This window comes from Synchiropus splendidus, chromosome 14 (assembly GCF_027744825.2).
Source record: "Synchiropus splendidus isolate RoL2022-P1 chromosome 14, RoL_Sspl_1.0, whole genome shotgun sequence".
Lineage (NCBI taxonomy): Eukaryota > Metazoa > Chordata > Actinopteri > Syngnathiformes > Callionymidae > Synchiropus > Synchiropus splendidus.
The window spans coordinates 23690976-23711878 of record NC_071347.1 but is presented as its reverse complement, the minus strand read 5'-3'; the positions used below and the strand labels follow the sequence as shown (position 1 = coordinate 23711878).

The 20903-nt window shown below is 52.4% G+C and overlaps 2 protein-coding genes across 8 annotated transcripts; one reads left to right on the top strand and one right to left on the bottom strand.

Annotated features, from left to right (window-relative positions):
• The first annotated feature begins 52 nt into the window (after positions 1–52).
• On the top strand, positions 53–16586 carry cnot1 (CCR4-NOT transcription complex, subunit 1). Of its 7 annotated transcripts, none has more exons than XM_053886084.1 (48): positions 53–216; positions 1817–2098; positions 2159–2266; positions 2809–2901; positions 3244–3312; positions 3390–3444; positions 3743–3946; positions 4055–4223; positions 4682–4808; positions 4927–5037; positions 5119–5289; positions 5353–5480; positions 6028–6268; positions 6351–6470; positions 6547–6669; positions 6732–6883; positions 6962–7112; positions 7390–7603; positions 7684–7809; positions 8605–8729; positions 8795–9081; positions 9146–9224; positions 9368–9607; positions 9689–9829; positions 9904–10083; positions 10225–10341; positions 10413–10523; positions 10594–10671; positions 10762–10939; positions 11143–11276; positions 11355–11651; positions 11733–11873; positions 11933–12037; positions 12139–12258; positions 12717–12911; positions 12968–13110; positions 13190–13298; positions 13372–13541; positions 13629–13860; positions 13925–14173; positions 14259–14540; positions 14608–14709; positions 14775–14948; positions 15015–15164; positions 15225–15405; positions 15477–15609; positions 15675–15809; positions 15956–16586. In XM_053886084.1, the coding sequence occupies exons 2-48, from the start codon at positions 1997–1999 to the stop codon at positions 16032–16034; spliced, it is 7131 nt and encodes a 2376-aa protein (XP_053742059.1). In that variant the 5' UTR covers positions 53–216; positions 1817–1996; the 3' UTR covers positions 16035–16586. The 7 variants fall into 7 exon arrangements, with proteins under 7 accessions (XP_053742059.1, XP_053742058.1, XP_053742057.1 ...); XM_053886083.1 differs by having other exon boundaries at positions 2803–2901; XM_053886082.1 differs by having other exon boundaries at positions 2803–2901; positions 9359–9607.
• On the bottom strand, positions 15873–19158 carry setd6 (SET domain containing 6, protein lysine methyltransferase). Its single transcript, XM_053886115.1, has 9 exons — positions 18599–19158; positions 18423–18497; positions 18217–18361; positions 18014–18155; positions 17756–17950; positions 17527–17692; positions 17258–17438; positions 17055–17188; positions 15873–17000 (listed from the first exon to the last, which is right to left on the bottom strand). Exons 1-9 carry the CDS (start codon positions 18755–18757, stop codon positions 16671–16673), a joined length of 1527 nt encoding a protein of 508 aa, XP_053742090.1. The 5' UTR covers positions 18758–19158; the 3' UTR covers positions 15873–16670.
• Between the last annotated feature and the right edge of the window lie 1745 nt (positions 19159–20903).

The window sequence follows — 20903 nt, the reverse complement described above, 5'->3', positions numbered from 1 at the left end:
TGACGAGTGATTTGCGCTACGACAGGTGGTTCCCGTACACGATCGCGTCAAGCGGACACGCGCACGTTCGCAGCGTGGCCGCGCGGAATCAGTGACAGTCGCCATTTTATTTTGAAAATCAAACTGAACTGGAGGCGCAGCGAACCTTCCATTTCACCAAGTTTGTCGACCGAACTCCGCAGGAATGAGCAGCTGAACCACTTTCCCGGGATCATGGTGAGCTGAAGCGCGATGGAAAAGTACCCGGCGGCGGGGCAGGCTGCAGGGCCACTGTTAGCCGTGGCGGCTGGTCTAATTGCTGGAAAGCAGCTGTCATGTTGGCCAAATCTAGAAAGTAGCGTTTCCTCATTGTTGTCTGTGGTTCTACAAACGGATACAGCTTAAATGTATTGTTCGAGTCATGAATGAAATGAGCAACTCGTTTCATATCTGGCGGAGACGCGGGCTAGCCTGAAGCCAGAGCCCCAGCACATAGTCGGTGTCCGCGGCTAGCTGCAGCACGCTAACCGAGCTGCGGACCCGCGGCCTCTGACCTCGCAGCTTTTGAACCGCGGTCTCGGACCGCGGCACCAGGCCTTTCCTCACACTTGTCGGGTACCAGCCTCTCTGCTTGTCCACTATAACATTGTACAATAGTGGAGGCGGCCGACGGCCCGTCCATGCTCACCGTCCTGAGCTTAGCATGCGCGCTAGGGCTAATGGTAGCATTAGCTCCCAGCGTCTGTAAAGCCGACGCTTTCAGTTGTGTTCGTTTTGTTCTTACGAATATCAAACCACCAATTACTAGCGTTCCCTGGATAACCGTATACATTTCCCGCAGACCCTGTGACTCCAGTGAACTTGTTTTTAATTCAAGCTAACCGGAAAAAAAAACGCTGGCTAATGTCTGCCCGAACTTCGTCATTCGTCATGTAACTTTTAATAGCCCGTTAAAATGCTTTATCTGACACGGGCTAAATCAACAAAGTGTGCCTTCAACCTTGAACTATGCTCGGTTAAACGTCAATGCATATGCTTTTGTTGGCCCATCTTGTCTCTAAATGGATATTGAACGGTGTTGTGTTCCGCCATAGTGTGCGACACATTCTTTTGTAGTGGAGTGTTAAAACGGATTCAACGGAATTGTTCTGTAGTTCGCCTCAAGTCACCATTGGATTCTTCAAGTTTTTACATTGCTACCATTTTCAGCCGCGTGGTAGTGTAGTTTGTTAGTGTTACTGCTTCACAACATGAAGGTCCAGAATTGTTGGTAGAATGTGTAAGTTGTCCACATCTTTTTGATTCTCCCTGGATGTCATTATTATTCCAGGATAATTAAGTTGGTGACCTTTATTTGCCTGTTAGTTTGTTTGAGACTGTCATCTGTGGCACATGATGTGGTAAAGAGTAAAAATAAAGCATGAACACTACCTGAAATACCAGCTCAACTCTATCTTGTTTTGATGAGCCATGGAGGAAGTAAAAGCATTAACTGTTGAATTGAATGAAAAATATCCAGCGATCCTGTGAGTCCAGACTTAACCAACACCCTCATTTTCTCCTCTGTAGTTTGGCTTTATCAAAGAAGAGCTGATCCTTGATTGAAAAGTTGGATTTGTGTTGAAGTGAACTGGGCCCAGACTAAAGTGATAATCTGGATGAAATCATATTTGTTTTCAGGCAGTGCCTTACATTTGTATTGTATTTTTTTGAAAATTATTGGTTTATTGAAACTTATTTAAAATGCGTCATAGAAAAATTACTATTTGGCCATTTTCTGTCTTGTTCTGTGTTTGTACTTGTTGACAACAAATGTTATTTTTGTTGTGTTTTCCAGGTGCTGTACTGTATTTTTAACTGAAGGACTCTACTCAGCCCTACTGGAATCATATATTTGGAAGCCAAAATTTCACACCTTTGGGGGGGGGAGCAGAAGTAACTAATCACTGAAGTGACTAAAGGGGAATAATGGTGATTTTGCGCCGCGCTCGGCCGCCTGCTTCCGCCCCAACCAGCAATGAATCTTGACTCGCTCTCGCTGGCTTTGTCTCAAATCAGCTATCTGGTGGACAATTTAACGAAGAAAAACTACAGAGCCAGCCAGCAGGAAATACAGCATGTAAGTGACAGTGATGGGGTCCTTGTGTACGCCAAGACTCACCTTCTGTGGCTCTTTCAGATTGTCAATCGTCACGGTCCTGAGGCAGACAGGCATCTACTACGCTGTCTATTCTCCCATGTGGATTTCAGTGGCGATGGTAAAAGTAGTGGCAAGGACTTTCACCAGGTAATTTTTGTTAACCGTGTTCATTCAGTGTAAACAGGTTCTGAAGCTTTTGTATATGTTCGAATTTAAATTCCAGACCACATATGCAAAAAAACAAAAATCATTCAGTAACCTTTTCCATCCAGTTAAATTCAGAAGATGGCTTATTCACCCGTTCAGACGCCGCAGGAGCCTGGTTTAGAGTTGGCAAGGTTCTACTGATGACTTGTTCTTGGTGTAGCATGGGAGGCGGGGGTCCCAAACTGTTCTAGAAGGGGCCAGAGTGGGTGCAGCTTTTTGTTCCCACCCTTCAAGCACACACAGGTTAACCAATGCTTGAGGACTGGTTTGAACACCTCTGGTGTAACACCTTTAACTCAAGTGCTTCAGTGTTCAGAGACCTCCAAGTAAACAGCTGCCTCCACTGGAGTTAAAGTTTTGGAAGCTGGTTCATTGCATTGTTGACTCTAGTGAGATATGTCTCTAGTCTGACTCTTCACCTGCCTGTGTTCTGTCTCCTCCTCCACCATACCACCTGTTCTTTCCACTTGCCCAAGACACAGTTTCTGATCCAGGAGTGTGTATCGCTGATTTCAAAGCCCAACTTCATCTCTACTTTGTGTTACGCTGTCGACAATCCTCTGCACTACCAGAAGGTAAGCAGTCGCTTACTGCTCTTACACTTTATATTCGGCAAGTGAAGCTGCTGAAAATTGATGTGCAAATAAGACAAACGTGATGCCCCAAATTTCTCTCTCACTTCCTTCTGTAGTCAAACAAGTGTGCATCTTCATCTCTTAGCTCTTCCCTGTTAAGGCCAAATGATGTAGTGTTCTTATCATTAAACACATTTATAAATGTACCAATTTTTTCTTACTGCAAACCAGTGGGGGTACATAACTGCTCGAATTTTGCAACAGGGATTTTACTATCTTGTATGAAATGCTAAATGGCCAACTTTGTCCTGATTTCTAAAACATTCTCTAAAATATTTGCAGAGTTTGAAGCCATCTGCCCATTTATTCACACAGCTCAGTAAGGTCCTGAAGCTCAGCAAGGTTCAGGAGGTGAGAAAGCTCTGCTGATTTTTGTTTTCGTCATTTCACATCATCAAAACTTGATGTGTAATTTTGTATTGCCCCAGGTGATATTCGGCCTTGCGCTGCTCAACTCCAACAACGCAGACCTAAGAGGTTTTGGTGAGCTTTCTTGTCTCTTCACCTCCATATTTTCTGTTTACAAAAGAAGTATTGTCAGAATGAGGTGAAACTCTCCCCCCTCCTATTCTATTCACTGTCATAATCATAAACGCCATGAGGAATTAAAAGTTAAAAGTTAGATTCCGCAGCAAAGGTGTCAACCGAAATGTTTGGATGTGTCCTTAAAACATTTAATTGTTATGACTATAAAGTATAGCTCCGGGTAGAAGGAAAAAAAAAAACTTTTTGTCTTATGAATGCCAGAACACGGTGTTTATTTTGATCCATCTTTTTGCAGCTGCTCAATTCATCAAGCAGAAACTTCCAGACCTCTTGCGTTCATACGTTGACGCAGACCTCGGAGGAAGCCAGGAGGGTGGCTTCCAAGACATTGCTATAGAGGTCTTACACCTGCTGCTCTCCCATCTACTGTTCGGACAGAAGGGAGCCTGTGGGGTGGGACAGGAGCAGATCGACGCCTTTCTCAAGACACTTTGCCGAGGTGAAAGGATGAACTCTTTTTAGTTTTTGTGTTTTTCATCATGCATGAGGAACATCCCTGCATGGTCTCTACAGTTTGTCTGGCTGTTTCATGGAGCTTGTGTTTCAGATTTCCCCCAGGAGCGCTGCCCTGTGGTGCTCGCACCACTGTTGTACCCTGAAAAACGGGACATTCTCATGGACAGGATCCTGCCTGACTCAGGGGAGTTAGCTAAGACCATGATGGAGAGCTCTCTTGCTGAATTCATGCAAGAAGTTGGCTACGGCTTCTGTGCCAGGTATATTTTTCTTATTGTTCTGTGTCTTAGCTTCCTGAAAGCTGATGCAAAGACTGATTACGGTCTAACAAGAACAAGTGGAACTAATTTATGGCTTCTGTACTTAATACTGCATCTTTTAGTAGTACGGTACAACTGGGGTGGGACTAATAGTATCGAAGATTTGTGGTGTTTAAAGTAGCCCAAGGACATGTGGACCTCTGAAGCCTCCTGTACATGAGGAGCAGTGATCCGTCCCTGCGCCACCATATGCTGTATTCAGTGTGAATTTCTTCTTTAAATGACTAGAATAATTGTTGTGCCTGTTGGAATGACTACGGCAGTGGTTTTGCAGCAAATGGGGTGGTGGTATAAATGCTTGGGCAATGCACAACCAGATGGCTCGATCAAGCCAAGTCTGACCAAGGAGCGTGCCCAGATCTGAGTGGTGATGCAGATGTCTCCCTGCTGTGGTCTAGTCTGGACGAATGCAGAAACATCATCATGCAGTATGGGGTGAGGGAGGTGACGGCCAGTCAGGTTGCCAGAGTGCTGGGTATGATGGCCCGGACACACTCTGGTCTGACCGATGGAATACCTCTGCAGGTGAGTTGCATGTGTTGGTGCTATGACATGCTTTTGCTGGGTTCTAATGCTGAGGACGGACTATTCCAAAACCAACTGTTTCAGAGGAAATGACCAGCATTTTTTTGGTGTTTTTAAGTCAATTTCTTCACCTGGAAGTGGCATCTGGAGTGACGGAAAGGACAAGAATGACAACTCTCAGGGCCACACCTGGAACGTAGAGGTTTTCATCGATGTTGTCAAAGAAGTGGTGAGTCAGTGAACTGGGTTCCTGCTATGTGGACTTCTGATGGAGGCAGCTTTATAATGATGTGCAATATGGTTCTTTCAGAATCCTAACCTGAACTTCAAAGAAGTGACTTATGAACTGGATCACCCTGGCTTCATCATCCGGGACAGTAAAGGACTTCATGTTGTGGTCTATGGCATCCAGCGGGGACTGGGCATGGAGGTCTTTCCTGTCGATCTGGTGTACAGGCCGTGGAAGCATGCGGAGGGCCAGGTAATGGGTGCTCCCCGCTCAGACTCGAGTATGTGAGGTTGACGTGTCTCTTTTTGCTTCCAGTTGTCCTTCATTCAGCACTCCCTGTTGAGCCCTGAAGTTTTCTGCTTTGCTGACTACCCCTGTCACAATGTCGCCATCGACATCCTGAAGGCTCCGCCAGAGGACGACAACAGGGAGATTGCCACATGGTAGGAACCTGTTGAAGCCTTTGATGTGTTTCGTACAGAGCTGTGGAGTGAAAACTCTTTAGTTTCCAAGATTCTGTCCAAGGAACCTATATGTAGTGCCTCACTGAAGGGTCTGCACTGGTTACTACCTTTAGGTCCACGACTTCCATACTGAGGGGGGTAACCAGCCACACAACACATTTCAGTTTTTTTCTTTGATCCAAGTGGTCAGCAGCTGTAATTATGTGGCAACACCATCCTTATTTTTAATGTCAGTTTCTTGGTTGACTGTGTAGACACATCAAATTTCCACCACGATCCCTTGAAATGGTGGAGTTTATTTTATAATTTCGTCATCATGTCCACCTTTGTGTTGCGTTTTCCATCGGTTTCATTGGTCCCACTTTGTTTTGTCATGTGTAATCACTAGCGATTTCATCTAAAAAAAACCAAAACAAAACGCATACTTCTGAAAGCATAATGGCTGTGGTTCATGTGTGGCTGTGCGCTACTATTGTTTACATCTAGTGTAGTGATCTGTAGTGACTTGGTTTGAAACTGTTTGCAGGAAAAGTTTGGACCTGGTGGAGAGTCTGCTGAGACTCTCGGAGGTGGGGCAGTATGAGCAGGTGAAGCAGCTCTTCAGCTTCCCCATCAAGCACTGTCCGGACATGTTGGTGCTGGCGCTGCTGCAGATCTCCACCTCCTGGCACACGCTGCGTCATGAGCTCATCTCCACCTTGATGCCCATCTTCCTGGGCAACCACCCAAACTCTGCAATCATCCTGCATTACGCCTGGCATGGACAGGTGCTGCCACTGATCAATGAGTGCTTCTCGTGAGCACGAGTTCTGTTGATCTCGACTTGAGTTGAATCGTGTTTGATTGCAGGGACAGTCTCCGTCAATTCGTCAGCTCATTATGCATTCGATGGCTGAGTGGTACATGAGAGGGGAGCAGTACGACCAGGCCAAGCTCTCTCGTATTCTGGATGTTGCCCAGGACTTGAAGGTTTGAATCCATACTCTGCCATTGTCTGTTAAATGATTATTCAGGGGTCTGAAGCTGTGACGTTTTGTGTTTTCAGTCTTTATCAATGCTGCTGAATGGTACTCCCTTTGCCTTTGTTATTGACCTTGCTGCACTTGCCTCTCGCCGTGAATACCTCAAACTTGACAAATGGCTCACCGACAAGATCAGAGAGCACGGAGTATGATTATTCCTCAGTCCTTATCTGAAATACAAGTTGTTAATCTGGTGCTTTTCTTTAAGGAACCTTTTATTCAAGCATGTGTAACATTCCTGAAGAGGCGATGTCCATCCATCTTGGGGGGTCTTGCCCCTGACAAAGACCAGCCCAAGAGTTCCCAGTTGCCCCCTGAGACCTTAGCCACCATGCTGGCGTGCTTGCAGTCCTGTGCTGGGTAAGGTCCCCTCACCGTATCAAATGTCATGCGACTCTCTGTATGAGTTTAAGATAGTGGCACTTCCCCTTTCCTCAGGAGTGTGACCCAGGAGCTGTCCGAGACCATTCTGACCATGGTCGCCAACTGCACCAATGTGATGAATAAAGCTCGGCAGCCCCCGCCAGGAGTGATGCCCAAAGGCCGTGCCCCCAGCACCAGCAGCCTTGATGCCATCTCACCTGTGCAGGTACATATGGACTCTGACAGTGCTCTTATCTCTGCAGACTCTTAAGCCTGTTATCATTTCTCATTTATAGATTTGTCCAATCAAACTGAACCGGCTGCCTTTCATGTGTTGATGAAAAGATCAGTCGTTAGTGTTGAATTTCGACGCTGATCACGCCACAATGAATATATATCGATTTATCTTCTCGGTGTGTTCTGTCTGTAGTTTTGATCTTCTGTACTGCTAAGGGTAGGCTGTGTGCTTCATGTCGTGCTTTCTGATTCTAACGCTCCACCAGATGGACCCCCTGTCTGGGATGGGCTCCTTGTCTCTCGGAGGCACAGCACCCTCTCACACTCAGAGCATGCAAGGGTTCCCCACATCGTTGAGTTCAGCTTTCAGCAATCCTCAGTCTCCAGCTAAGGCCTTCCCACCTCTTTCAAATACCAATCCCAGCACGCCGTTTGGGGGCATAGGCAGCCTGTCCTCGCAGCTCCCGGGAATGGACTCTGGTACGAGTTCTCTTTCAACCTTCATGAGCGATCGAAAGTTTAAAAGCTGAAGATGAGTTGATCTTTCTTCTCCTTTGCAGGACCTTTGGGTTCCAGCATCAGCTCTGGAATCGGTTCTAGCCTTGGAATGCCAGCAGTGAGCACTGATCCCTTCGGAACCAGAAAGATGAGCACCCCAGGCCTGAACCCGCCAACCTTCCAGCAGAGTAAGATGAAGGCCTGTAAGTGGTGGTGGAAGTGGTGCGACTGAGAGCCTGCAGCGCTCAAAACTGCATTTCCTCTGCAATAGTTTTCTTCATCGGTGCAGCTTCTGGACAATATCTGCTGGATAACAATCAGCCTCACATTAGGACCCTCACATTAATCCACATGGCTTCAATGCAGCTGTTTCTAGACGAGTTAAAGACCTTTCACTTGTATTGCACTCTGTGCAGCAAAATGATTCCTTCCTCTCCTGTGATGCTAGAATGCAGATCTGGTCACAATTGGTCAGTAATGAATCGACTCACATGCACAATGTTTTTTTGTGGGGTGAGAAGTAACAGCTGTTGAGTGAAGTTCTGTATCACTGTTAAATCAGTCCTCAGCAACACGTGGTTCAGAAGGTTGTCCACAAACATCGGTAGACTGAGCCAGATCGGGCTAAATTCAAAGGTTTTCATTGAAATGTTCTAAATCATTTTATATCTTTCCTGTTGTTCCTAATAGCTTTTCTGTAATTGCAGAGGAAATGCAGGTCAGTCTTCCATTCATTGTCTGCTTCTGCTGACAGCCCCACTTCTCTGTCTACATGATTTACTGACTGACCACTGCCCATACATCACACACACATAAATCGCACTGCTTTTTGATAGGTGAACGACATTATATCGTTTTCTGGTCAAGTTTCCTGCTCTCGCCTCTTCCAGTTGCCCACAATGCTTCACCTGGTGTTTGGTGACTGAATAGTTGACTCATGTTGGCTGGGTCTCATGTTTGTCTTCAAATGTTTTGTCCTTCAGCTGACCTTTCCCAGGTGTGGCCTGAGGCCAACCAGCACTTTAGTAAGGAGATTGATGATGAAGCCAACAGTTATTTCCAGCGGATCTACAACCACCCACCTCACCCCACCATGTCCGTGGATGAAGTATGTAACTGCTTTGCTTGCAGTTACAAATTGTGTGATGCCGCACTTAACCTGGTGTGTTTTAGGTGCTCGAGATGCTGCAGAGGTTCAAGGATTCGACCATCAAGCGGGAGAGAGAAGTTTTCAACTGCATGCTGCGAAACTTGTTTGAGGAATACCGCTTCTTCCCTCAGTACCCTGACAAAGAGCTCCACATCACCGCCTGTCTCTTCGGTGGCATCATTGAGAAGGGTCTGGTCACGTACATGGCTCTCGGCCTGGCTCTCCGCTATGTGCTGGAAGCCTTAAGAAAACCCTATGGATCCAAAATGTACTACTTTGGAATAGCAGCTCTAGACCGGTTTAAAAACAGGTATGACTTGGGTCTGTTTCTGAGCTTGTGTTGGAACATCTGTTAATCTTGTTTCCATACTCAGACTAAAGGATTACCCCCAGTACTGTCAGCATCTGGCGTCCATTGCTCACTTCCTGCAATTCCCTCATCATTTACAAGAGGTAATTAGTTTTCCTTAATTTACGTCAGTTCAATTAAAGGTAGAAATGCTGAGGTTTTTTTTTTTTTTTTAGATAGTCAGGACATTTTGTTACAAATAAGTTAAATCTCTCGCTCTGCACCTTCCAATATCCTGTGCGTGCAGTATATCGAGTACGGCCAACAGTCACGGGACCCTCCGGTGAAGATGCAGGGTTCCATCACCACCCCAGGCAGTCTGGCTCTGGCACAGGTTCAGTCTCAGTCGCAGCAGCCCGGAGTCCCCAAGCCCCCGCAGCAGGGTCAAACCAGCACGCTGGTCACCACCACGACAACCACCACCACGGTGGCCAAGACCACCACAATCACACGGCCAACTCCCAGCAGCTTCAAGAAGGACGTGCCTGTGAGTGTTGCTCACACATCATCCTCATGAGTTATGAGTCATTTATTCTATCATCTCTGTATCACTTCACTCCTTCCTCAGCCCTCAATAAACACTACCAACATTGACACCCTCCTTGTGGCCACCGACCAAACGGAAAGGATTGTGGAACCTCCTGAAAATGTCCAGGAGAAGATCGCCTTCATCTTCAACAATCTGTCTCAGTCCAACATGACACAGAAGGTATTGAAAATGGTCTTGATGGATGTGAGCCATCCTGCAAGACAGCTCTCATTGAGCTTTGTTTCATCTGGCAGGTGGAGGAGCTGAAGGAGACGGTGAAGGAGGAGTTCATGCCATGGGTGTCCCAATATCTGGTGATGAAACGCGTCAGCATCGAGCCCAACTTCCACAGTCTGTATTCAAACTTCTTGGACACACTCAAGAACCCAGAGTTTGTCAAGATGGTCCTCAACGAAACCTACCGGAACATCAAGGTGTGTTAGAACCTTATCTCCTGCTGTTTTTAGTGGAAGAGGTTGTGGTTGAGAAACCCATCACATGCTGAAGAGCGTCCTATGCTGGAATCTGCTAGCCTCTTGGAAAAATGCTTCATAAGCCTCTCTTTCCTCCATCAGGTTCTTCTGACCTCTGACAAGGCGGCGGCTAACTTCTCTGACCGCTCCCTGCTGAAGAACTTGGGCCACTGGCTGGGCATGATAACACTGGCCAAAAACAAGCCCATACTCTACACGGTAAATCCTTCTAGCATGGCTGTTTCCCAACAGGAGCTTTGCAATGTGTTGCTGAACTTTTTGATTTGCAGGACCTGGAAGTGAAGTCCTTGCTGTTGGAAGCGTATGTCAAAGGCCAACAGGAGCTGCTTTATGTTGTACCGTTTGTGGCCAAGGTTCTCGAGTCCAGTCTGCGCAGCATGGTGAGCAAATGTGGTGGACTCTCTCTGCCGTGACCTTTTGCTTCTGCCTTTAATTGTGTGAACTCTCCAGATCTTCAGACCACAGAACCCTTGGACCATGGCCATCATGAATGTTCTGGCTGAGCTGCACCAAGAGCATGACCTCAAGGTGAACCTTCACATCCTGCTTTGCTTATAACATGAGTGAATCAGATCTGCAGCGTCGGCATGAAACTAAACCTCCTGTCTGTCCATGCAGTTGAATCTGAAGTTTGAGATTGAAGTTCTGTGTAAGAACCTGTCGCTGGACATCAACGAGCTAAAACCAGGAAACCTGCTGAAAGACAAAGACAAGCTCAAGAGCCTGGAGGAGCAACTGTCTGCGCCAAAGAAGGAAGCCAAACCTCCCGAAGAACTGCTCCCAGTTTCTACCTCTGGTGGGTCACGTCTGCCTTCTCAACCCGTTACTGAGACCAATTGCCTGGAAATGTTCGACCGTGAAGGTCATTTAAACGATAAAGTGATGACCTTGTTGATGCCTGTCAGTGTTTACATGCTCTTGTTTGTGTTTCTTGTTTCTTCTGTGATTTTAATCCACAAAGCCTTTTGTGACCAACAGGAGACTTTGTTCCATTTGCAGCTCCTCCCACGACCCCAGCTGCCACAACCACAGCCTGCACCACCACCGGGCCCCCGACCCCCCAGTTCAGCTACCATGATATCAATGTGTACGCTCTGGCTGGTCTGGCTCCCCACATCAACATCAACGTGAACGTAAGTGACTGTTTGTTTCTGTCGACACGTGAGCCGGTGGCGAGTGCTGCTCTGTGATCTCTGCCTGTTTTGTGTCAGATCCCTCTGCTCCAGGCCCACCCTCAGCTGAAGCAGTGTGTCAGGCAGTCTGTGGAGCGGGCTGTCCAGGAGCTGGTCCACCCTGTGGTCGATCGCTCCATCAAAATTGCCATGACCACCTGTGAGCAAATCATCAGGAAGGATTTTGCCTTGGACTCGGAGGAGTCCCGGATGCGGGTCGCCGCCCACCATATGATGAGAAACTTGACTGCTGGGATGGCGATGATCACCTGCCGTGAGCCTTTACTCATGAGCATCGCCACCAACCTGAAGAACAGCTTTGCGACTGCACTGCGAGTGAGTGGACGGCTGATGGTGCTGATGTCATCCGTGATGTGTGGGGCCAGCTCTGTGCTTCATCTGCTCCTCTTGTTTCAGGCTCCAACGCCTCAGCAGAGAGAAATGATGGAGGAGGCCGCAGCCAGAATTGCTCAAGACAACTGTGAATTAGCTTGCTGCTTCATCCAGAAGACTGCGGTGGAGAAGGCTGGCCCTGACATGGACAAGAGACTTGCTACTGTAAGACTCAGGCCTTCAGAATCCGTAGCTGCTGCTTGACCAGTTGCTGTGTCCTGCAGGAGTTTGAGCTGAGGAAACATGCGCGACAGGAGGGCCGTCGCTACTGTGACCCTGTTGTTCTGACGTATCAGGCGGAGCGCATGCCCGAGCAGATCCGGCTGAAGGTCAGACGCTCGTCTAGTCTTGTGTGGAAGGCAGCTGCCGATCGGTTGCCATGGACTTTATACCCATGTCGGTCTCTGGTCTGGTGCTCATCCCTCACCAGGTGGGGGGCGTGGACCCGAAGCAGCTGGCAGTGTATGAAGAGTTTGCCAGGAATGTTCCTGGTTTCTTACCCAGCAACGATCTTTCTCAGCCCACTGGCTTCCTGGCTCAACCAATGAAGGTACCAGCGTCCTTGTTCTGTCAATGACTTCTGACCTGGGAGGCTGCACTTTCATAGTAGGAGCATAACACTGAGAGCAGGAGTGTAGATTTGACTGACTCAGACTCTGGAGAGGAACGTTCTCGTGCAGATCAGTGAGTCACGACACTCTGCTGAAAAAGGTGATGCCCGGCCGTCGTCATCATTGGTGCTCGGGAGATGAGTGTTTCCAGCGGATCAGATGAACTGAATGATCTGTAAGAGTTTAGCCTGCTGACATCACATGAGTGGAGTTACTCCCATCCCAAGCTTGGCTCTCCTGCCTCGGGGTCTGCCTTCGCTTCGAACAGGCACAGAAAAACTCTGTTCCGTGACTCAGTTTTGATGATAGCAGTACGATTCTGCACCTTTCATTTTCACCTCATTTGAACCGGAGTGCTGAAGTGTTGGACTCACCGTGTGTTCGTCTCCTCTACCAGCAACAGGCCTGGGCCACGGATGATGTGGCTCAGATCTATGACAAGTGCATGGCTGACCTGGAGCAGTACCTTCACGCCATCCCTCCGGCCCTGGCCATCAACCCGCTGACCCAGTCCCTCCGCAGCCTGCTGGAGTCTGTGGCTTTAGCTCGCAACTCCAGAGATGGCATCGCTGCTCTGGGCCTGCTGCAGAAGGTGAGCTTGTCGCCACCAGGTCGGCTCCGCTGTGTCTCACTGCTCCTGTCCGACAGGCTGTGGAGGGTCTTCTGGACGCCACCAGTGGTGCGGACGCTGACCTGCTGCTGCGGTACAGAGAGTGCCACCTGCTGGTCCTGAAGGCGCTGCAGGACGGACGGGCCTACGGGCCTCAGTGGTGCAACAAGCAGATCACCAGGTACTGCTTCCTCTTCTGTCTGGAAGACGTCCCAGTGAGCAGGGGGGTGAGCGCTGCGTCACATCTCCTCATTTGGCAGGTGTCTGATCGAGTGCAGAGATGAATACAAGTACAACGTGGAGGCGGTGGAGCTGCTGATCAGGAACCATCTGGTCAACATGCAGCAGTATGACCTGCACCTGGCTCAGGTAAATGATCTGGATGTTCTTGCCTCGGATGGAGTTCCATGGAGCTTCGTCAAACTCTGCCCTTCAACTGCAGTCCATGGAGAACGGCCTGCACTACATGGCCGTGGCGTTCGCCATGCAGCTGGTCAAGCTGCTGCTGGTGGATGAACGAAGCGTCAGTCACGTGACCGAGGCCGACCTCTTCCACACCATCGAGACGCTGATGAGGACCTGCGCACACTCGCGAGCCAACGCACCAGAAGGGTGAAGATCTCTTTGATGCTTGTTTTCATTGGGTGAGGAACCGCTCTCCCAAGTCGACCCGCTGATCATGGAGGCTCTTCTTCTCAGTCTGCCGCAGCTGATGGACGTGGTTCGCTCCAACTACGAGGCCATGATTGACCGAGCCCACGGTGGACCCAGCTTCATGATGCACTCTGGGATTTCTCAGGCTTCAGAGTACGATGATCCTCCGGGCCTGAGGGAGAAGGCCGAGTACCTTCTGAGGGAGTGGGTCAACCTGTACCACTCGGCCGCCGCCGGCAGGGACAGCACCAAGGCCTTCTCTGCCTTTGTTGGACAGGTGAGTCCCATGAAGTTCGCCCTTGTTCTGACCTGGACTGACGAGTTTGTGTCCTGGAACTCAGATGCACCAGCAGGGCATTCTGAAGACGGACGACCTGATCACCCGCTTCTTCCGCCTGTGCACGGAGATGTGTGTGGAGATCAGCTATCGGGCTCAGGCGGAGCAGCAGCACAACCCGGCGGCCAGCGCCGCCATCATCCGAGCCAAGTGCTACCACAACCTGGACGCCTTCGTCCGACTCATCGCTCTGCTGGTCAAACACTCTGGAGAGGCGTCCAACACCGTCACCAAAATCAACCTGCTGAACAAGGTGCGGGGGTCTGGCCCTCGACGTGAACTTCTGGGAAGATCGGAGACAGTTTCTCAGTGCTTTTCTTGGCATGAACCCGTGGCAGGTGCTGGGCATCGTGGTTGGGGTGCTGATTCAGGACCATGACGTTCGTCAGACGGAGTTCCAGCAGCTGCCGTACCATCGCATCTTCATCATGCTGCTGCTGGAGCTCAACGCCCCCGAGCACGTGCTGGAGACCATCAACTTCCAGACCCTCACCGCTTTCTGCAACACCTTCCACATCCTCAGGCCCACCAAGGCTCCGGGCTTCGTCTACGCCTGGCTGGAACTGATCTCCCACCGCATCTTCATCGCCAGGATGCTGGCGCACACCCCGCAGCAGAAGGTGGGACGTGAGAGTGAGGTGCGGACGTGAGAGCGGTGCCTGACTGACTGACCTCTGACCCCGGCAGGGCTGGCCCATGTACGCACAGCTGCTCATCGACCTCTTCAAGTACCTGGCGCCGTTCCTGAGGAACGTGGAGCTCAACAAACCTATGCAAATCCTCTACAAGGCAAGTGTGTGCGCCGGCCGTGACGCTGAGCTGCACCGGTCCAACCGCCTGTGCTTGGCTTGCAGGGCACGCTGCGAGTGCTGCTGGTGCTGCTGCACGACTTCCCCGAGTTCCTGTGCGACTATCACTACGGCTTCTGCGACGTGATCCCGCCCAACTGCATCCAGCTCCGAAACCTCATCCTCAGTGCCTTCCCACGCAACATGAGGCTCCCGGACCCCTTCACCCCCAACCTCAAGGTTGTTCCGCGTCTCGGACGGCCGCCGCTTTTCCTGGCTCCTGCCTGACCGGGTCATGTCCTGCAGGTGGACATGCTGAGCGAGATCAACATCGCGCCGCGGATCCTCACCAACTTCACCGGTGTGATGCCCTCACAGTTCAAGAAGGACCTGGACTCCTACCTGAAGACCCGCTCGCCCGTCACCTTCTTGTCGGAGCTGCGCAGCAACCTGCAGGTGCGGCCCGCGCCCCCTCCACTCCGCTCAGTGCCTCGTGTCATGGCCTCCATCTTCCAGGTGTCCAACGAGCCCGGGAACCGCTACAACATCCAGCTGATCAACGCGCTGGTCCTGTACGTGGGGACTCAGGCCATTGCTCACATCCACAACAAGGGCAGCACCCCGTCCATGAGCACCATCACCCACTCGGCCCACATGGACATCTTCCAGAACCTCGCTGTGGACCTGGACACTGAAGGTACCGGGCTCGGCTGCCGCGAGGGTACTGCGCTGGCCTCCAGTCACGTGACCCGCCTCTCTCTCTTCCAGGCCGCTACCTGTTCCTCAACGCCATCGCCAACCAGCTGCGCTACCCCAACAGCCACACCCACTACTTCAGCTGCACCATGCTCTACCTGTTCGCCGAGGCCAACACCGAGGCCATCCAGGAGCAGATCACCAGGTGCCACCCCACCCCAGCGAGCGAGCGTGCCAGTGAGTGAGTGACCGAGCCTGCTCTCCTTGCAGGGTTCTGCTGGAGCGGCTGATCGTCAACAGGCCCCACCCCTGGGGCCTCCTCATCACCTTCATCGAGCTGATCAAGAATCCTGCCTTCAAGTTCTGGAGCCACGACTTCGTTCACTGTGCGCCGGAGATCGAGAAGTAGGTACCGGGGGGGAGGGTAGGGTGGCCGCGGGTTCCCTGCGGTGCTGCCCCTCGGTGGCTTGGGACAGGACCCATGTGGCTTCAGTGGGCGGCGGGCGACACCAAGCGGGGCCCACACGTGACGCCCTCCCTTCTCTGGCCAGGTTGTTCCAGTCGGTGGCTCAGTGCTGCATGGGACAGAAGCAGGCCCAGCAGGTGATGGAGGGAACCGGCGCCAGCTAGAGGCAGCCCGAGCCCGCACCCCCTGCGTGGAGGAGGATCATCATCACTGGACTTCTGCTCTTTTGTTTGGGTTCTTTGGGCTGAAGAAGGACGACGATGGTTTGAAATGCTGTTAAATAGTTTTTTGGTTTTTTGATGTACATATTGGATTAAAGGGAGAGCGGGAGAGAGAGAGAGAGCTGGTGTGCTGACGTGTCAAGGCCTGAACATTCACTACCAAAGTTGTCGCTTCTCTTCCCACGCGGCTTTGTTTCTGACTGGCTTTAGTTTTCTGGACGTCTTTCTCTGCCGGTTCTCTGAGGTCCAGCGGGTCCCTCCCGGCCGGGGGAGCCGGGCCCGACTCTCCCGGGCCTGTACGACGGTTCAGAACGTTGAGACTTTGTACAAAGATCCAAACTGAAGAACAAACGGACCAATACAGCTCATTTTGTAACATTTTGAATGTTTTGTAAATGTATTGGTCCATGTGTATTTTGTAGTCCTTTCTAGTTTGCCTTTAGTTCTTGCTACTTGATTGAAGTCGCACATACGAAAATAAAGCGTTGAACCTGCCCAGCGACTCCCTCACTGCTTTGCTCGGCGGCGAGGTCCAGATCCAGACACCGTCAGATGGGAGAGGTTTATTATCAAACCGTGTCAGGACTGGCACAGGTCCATCAGCCTCGTCAGAATCCTCTTCTGCCCGTGGCGAACATGCAGCGCCACCTGCTGCCTGCGGCTCAGTGCTGCGAGCGCCTGCGGGTCCTGCACCAGGAGCAGGTCTTCATCCTGCTCCAGACTGCAGGCAGCACTCGAGCCCCTGTAGGTGGCCAGAGTCCGGCGGGCCGCGCTCCGGAGCAACGTCTTCCACTCGGGCATCAGGCCGCGAAACGCCTCCATCGAGTCCAGCGCGTCTGAGTCGTCGTCCAGATGGTCCCAGCCTGACTCTCGGCCGACCTTGAACTGGTCCTCGGACATGCACAGGACCTGAAGAGGAGCAGACTCAGCTGTGCCGCGGTCTGCGGGGGCGGGGGGGCTCACCTTCAGAGCCGCTCGGAGCTCCTGCTCGGTGGCGCAGCCTTCTCTGGTGAACACCAGCACTGGCTCCTGCAGAACCTCCGGAAGGACTTCCAACTTCAGCTCCAGCAGGTGGCGCTCTGAGTCGCAGCGGGCCGCTGGAGAGGGAAGCGGAGCGTGTCAGAGGACGAGAGAGGACGGGCTGCTGTCCAGCGGCTCCCCCTCACCTTCGACAGCCACCTGGTACAGCGTGCTCACGGGCACTTCAGCGGTGTCGTTCTTGTTGCCAGGAAACGGCTCAGCGAAGCCATACATGAGCAGCAGCTCGCAGTTGGACTTGTCCCCGTATGTGTTGAAGACTTCCTGGCCTGCAGAGATGCAGCGCACCGACACCATGTCCAGGCTCTCCTGACACAGCAGAAACAGCCGTCACACACACACACGCTCCTGAAACTGTGTGTGTGTGTGTGTGTGTGTGTGTGTGTGTGGTCCTCACAGGACTGAACTGCAGGCTGGCGTTGTGATCCGCCACATGGTTGAGCAGGTCGGCCACAGGCACCATCATCGGGGGACTCTGGAGCTGCCGGGCTTCGTCCTCTTCATCATCATCATCATCGTCGTCGTCGTCATCCTCATCCTCCCGCTGCTGTGGCTCCTGGAAGCTTCAGAGCGATGCGCAGTGTTAGCGCTTGTCGTCCCACCACGACTCGCAGGGCGACGCCCACCTGTAGGCCATGACGAAGGCCACCAGGCGGGTGTAGAGCTCCAGCGTGTGCGTGTCCGGGTCCCACAGCTCCGGGTGTTTGCTCATGAACGGGAGCGCCACCTGCAGGTACTCCTGCTGAATGTGCTGCAGGTCCGTTTGGACCAGCTCCACCAGCCCGGTTCCCCGGAGCAGCCGCTCCCTCTCCTCACTGGACCTGAGGGGTCAGAACCGGGGCTCATCTCCACTCAGGGGCGACGGGAGCAAGCCCCAAGCTCACCAGAACATGGGCTGATCTGTGGCGCTCAGGTCGGGCCACAGGTGGAAGTAGGGCCTCCAGAAGGAGTCGGGGCAGGTGAACTCGTGCAGCAGAGCCAGGAGCAGAGGCACCCAGCCGGAGCGGCTGCGCAGAGCGCCCTCCTCTGGAGGAGCACAGCACAACATGACTCACCTCAGCGGCCCAAGCGCGCCGTGCAGTCCCACCTCGCGCCAGCAGCGGCGCCACCCTGCTGCTGCCCTGGTGCAGGAGCGCGCTGCGGGGGACGCTGAACAGCACCTCTCCCGCCTCGATGTCCTCCTCCGCCAACATCCCGTACTGCGACACCGTGCTGACTCGGCTCACGCGCACCTGAGGAGACGCACGGCGCCGTCAGCCGCAGCCGGGACGGAGCCGGCTGCAGTGGAGTCACCTTCCTGCTGAGCAGCAGTCCGGCCGTGTCGCACCAGCGCAGGAAGTCCCGCAGCGGCTCCGGCCCGTCCTCCAACTGTCAACACAGCGGATCAGTCACTGCAGCCGCTTGCGGCGACTCTGACAACACGTGACCACAGCGATGTTAGTTCGGCGTTAAGAACATAAAAGAGGGACCTTCAGTCGCTTCGCTTTGGCAGCCATGTGCACGAAAACTCGGCCGGACGAGCGCACGCCGTCGCCTTCTTCTGCTGTGGGGCTCATCGCCGCCGCCTGCTGGCCTGGATGCGGCACTGCAACAACAACAGTGAACTCTGCACCTTTCAATGGGCACATTTTTCAGAATCAGAATCAGCCAAGCAACGTGAGACGTTCAATGTTGAAAGTTGGCGCCGCTCTCCTTCCTTCCCCCGGGCGTGTGTGTGAGCCGCTGAGCGAGTGTGTGTCTCGAGGTGGATCGGCTTATTCTTGTTCATCTTCAGGCGAGCGGTAGTTCCACCTGTGGCCACCGCGTGGCACTGCAGCCTCTCGCTGAACCAGCCAGGCGAAGAAGAACCGGCGGCGGGAGTCGATCCACCAACTGAGCCGTCCTCGTCCGGACGCTCCCGCAGAGACAGGTAGGTGAGCGGCGCCCAGCAGGTGTGTCACGTGACCCGGTGAGTGGCTGTGTAAACACGCCCGCGCCCCAGCGTGACTCCAAACATTGACGCTTCTCTCTTCTGAGTCGCAAGAGTTTTATTGGAGCGGCAACTGCTCATGCTCTGCGGTGTAGGCCTCGTCACGTGATGTGTGGGTTGTTTTTGGTGTTCACATTTGTGTCATAGCTTAATAAATGGACAAAGTAAAGCGGCACTTGTTGCTCGTTCAGAACCGCACACGTCTTTGGCTGCCGGCAACACCGCGCATGCGCATTAATGGACGACGTCTTGACCCCACAATCTTCACCAGTGCCGCCGTGCAAAGTGACGTCATCATGTCTCAGCGACTTACGTCGTGCTCTGGTTGAGAGGGCGCGTGGCTAATTTACATATGATTAGCATATTCGAATGCGGCGGGCGAGTTCGTGGACTCACAGTGACGTCACAGACCGGAGGCCAGGCCTCCTCGTGAGTCTCCTCCACAGCGGGCCTTCTCGCGCCACCTGCCGGCCCCCTGGACGCGTGTGTCCACGTGTCTGCGACGGTGCATTGGCGTCGTCAGTGTTGATGGTTCCACGTGAGTCGGGTTGTTTTCCAGACCGACAGACGGCGCTTCGGCTCTCAACTTGTCTTCCGGTCTTTAACCGCGGCCCCGGCTGTTACTCTCGTCGGCCACTAGATGGAGCCGCGTCCCAGCTATTGGACGCTGGGAGGAAACCTGCGTTCCCAGAGGAGTCCCACAAATTTAGAGGAGTCGATGCATGAGGGAGCCAGGTTGACTCTTGAGGTGTCTGACGCCGGTGCTGGACCTGCGACCCTCAGAGTCGCGCCAGGAGCGGCGCGTGGAGGTTCTGTCGGCAGCCTCCTCTCCAGTGTTTCCCTCCCCCCTCACACTCCAACCGGGCGCCTCTCAGCCATCTCAGGTGTCAATCAGGTGTCACACTCCTGCTGGTCCCGGCGTCGCTCCCCTCCCACCTCAGGAAGTGTCTTTGCTGCTGCCGCTCGTGTGAGCGTGTGCAGTCGAGGACTTCACACACACACACACACTCTGACACACAAGGGTGTTAATTCTTGTGATGACACTTTCCAATAACGGATCTCTAATTATCAACATGTTTGGCGTCGGAAGTGTGTGTCTGGCACAAGTGTGTGGATCATGGGGTGACTGTGTGTGTGTGTGTATGTGTGTTGTTGTGCTACCTTTGTGAGATCCTCACTTCATTAAACTTCATCTTGAGGGTTGCAACTACAAAATAGCTCAGTTATTCGAACTGGGTTCCAGTCAGGTGCAGAGTCCTGCTTCAGGTGAGCCATGTGTTCAGGGGGAGAGGCTGGGGACAGGGTGATGGCCAGGAGAGGTCCTCACTAAGGAAGACAAAGGTGTGTGTGTGAGAGGTAGCCGGGAATGAAGGTTTGAGAATCGGCTCCTACTGAGTGAACAATGATGATGAGGAGCTCGAGGTTTGTGTGACCATGACCTTCTCGTGTGGTCGACCCTCAGGTCACGTGTGTCTGTCACACTCATCACCCAGAGCTTGGTCCTCCTCACACGTCTGCCATGTTCAGCACAGCAAGGCCAGGCTGCTCCAGGCTCCTGGAGGCTCCTGTTGAAGATGTCCAGTGACAAACCTTCCCAGGACCCCAAGGCTCGCGAGGACCCGGGTCGCTGCTCTGCAGCCTGACTGTGGCTCGCTCTGTTGTCTGCTCGCGAGCATAATGGATTCCTGGCTGGGTTCCTGCCCCGTTGTCTGGCGGACTGGCCAGGTGCCGGCGCGGCCCTGTGCCAAACCCCACGCCCCTCCAGCTCTTAATTGGGTGAAGTTTGTCCAGCGCAGATAACACGT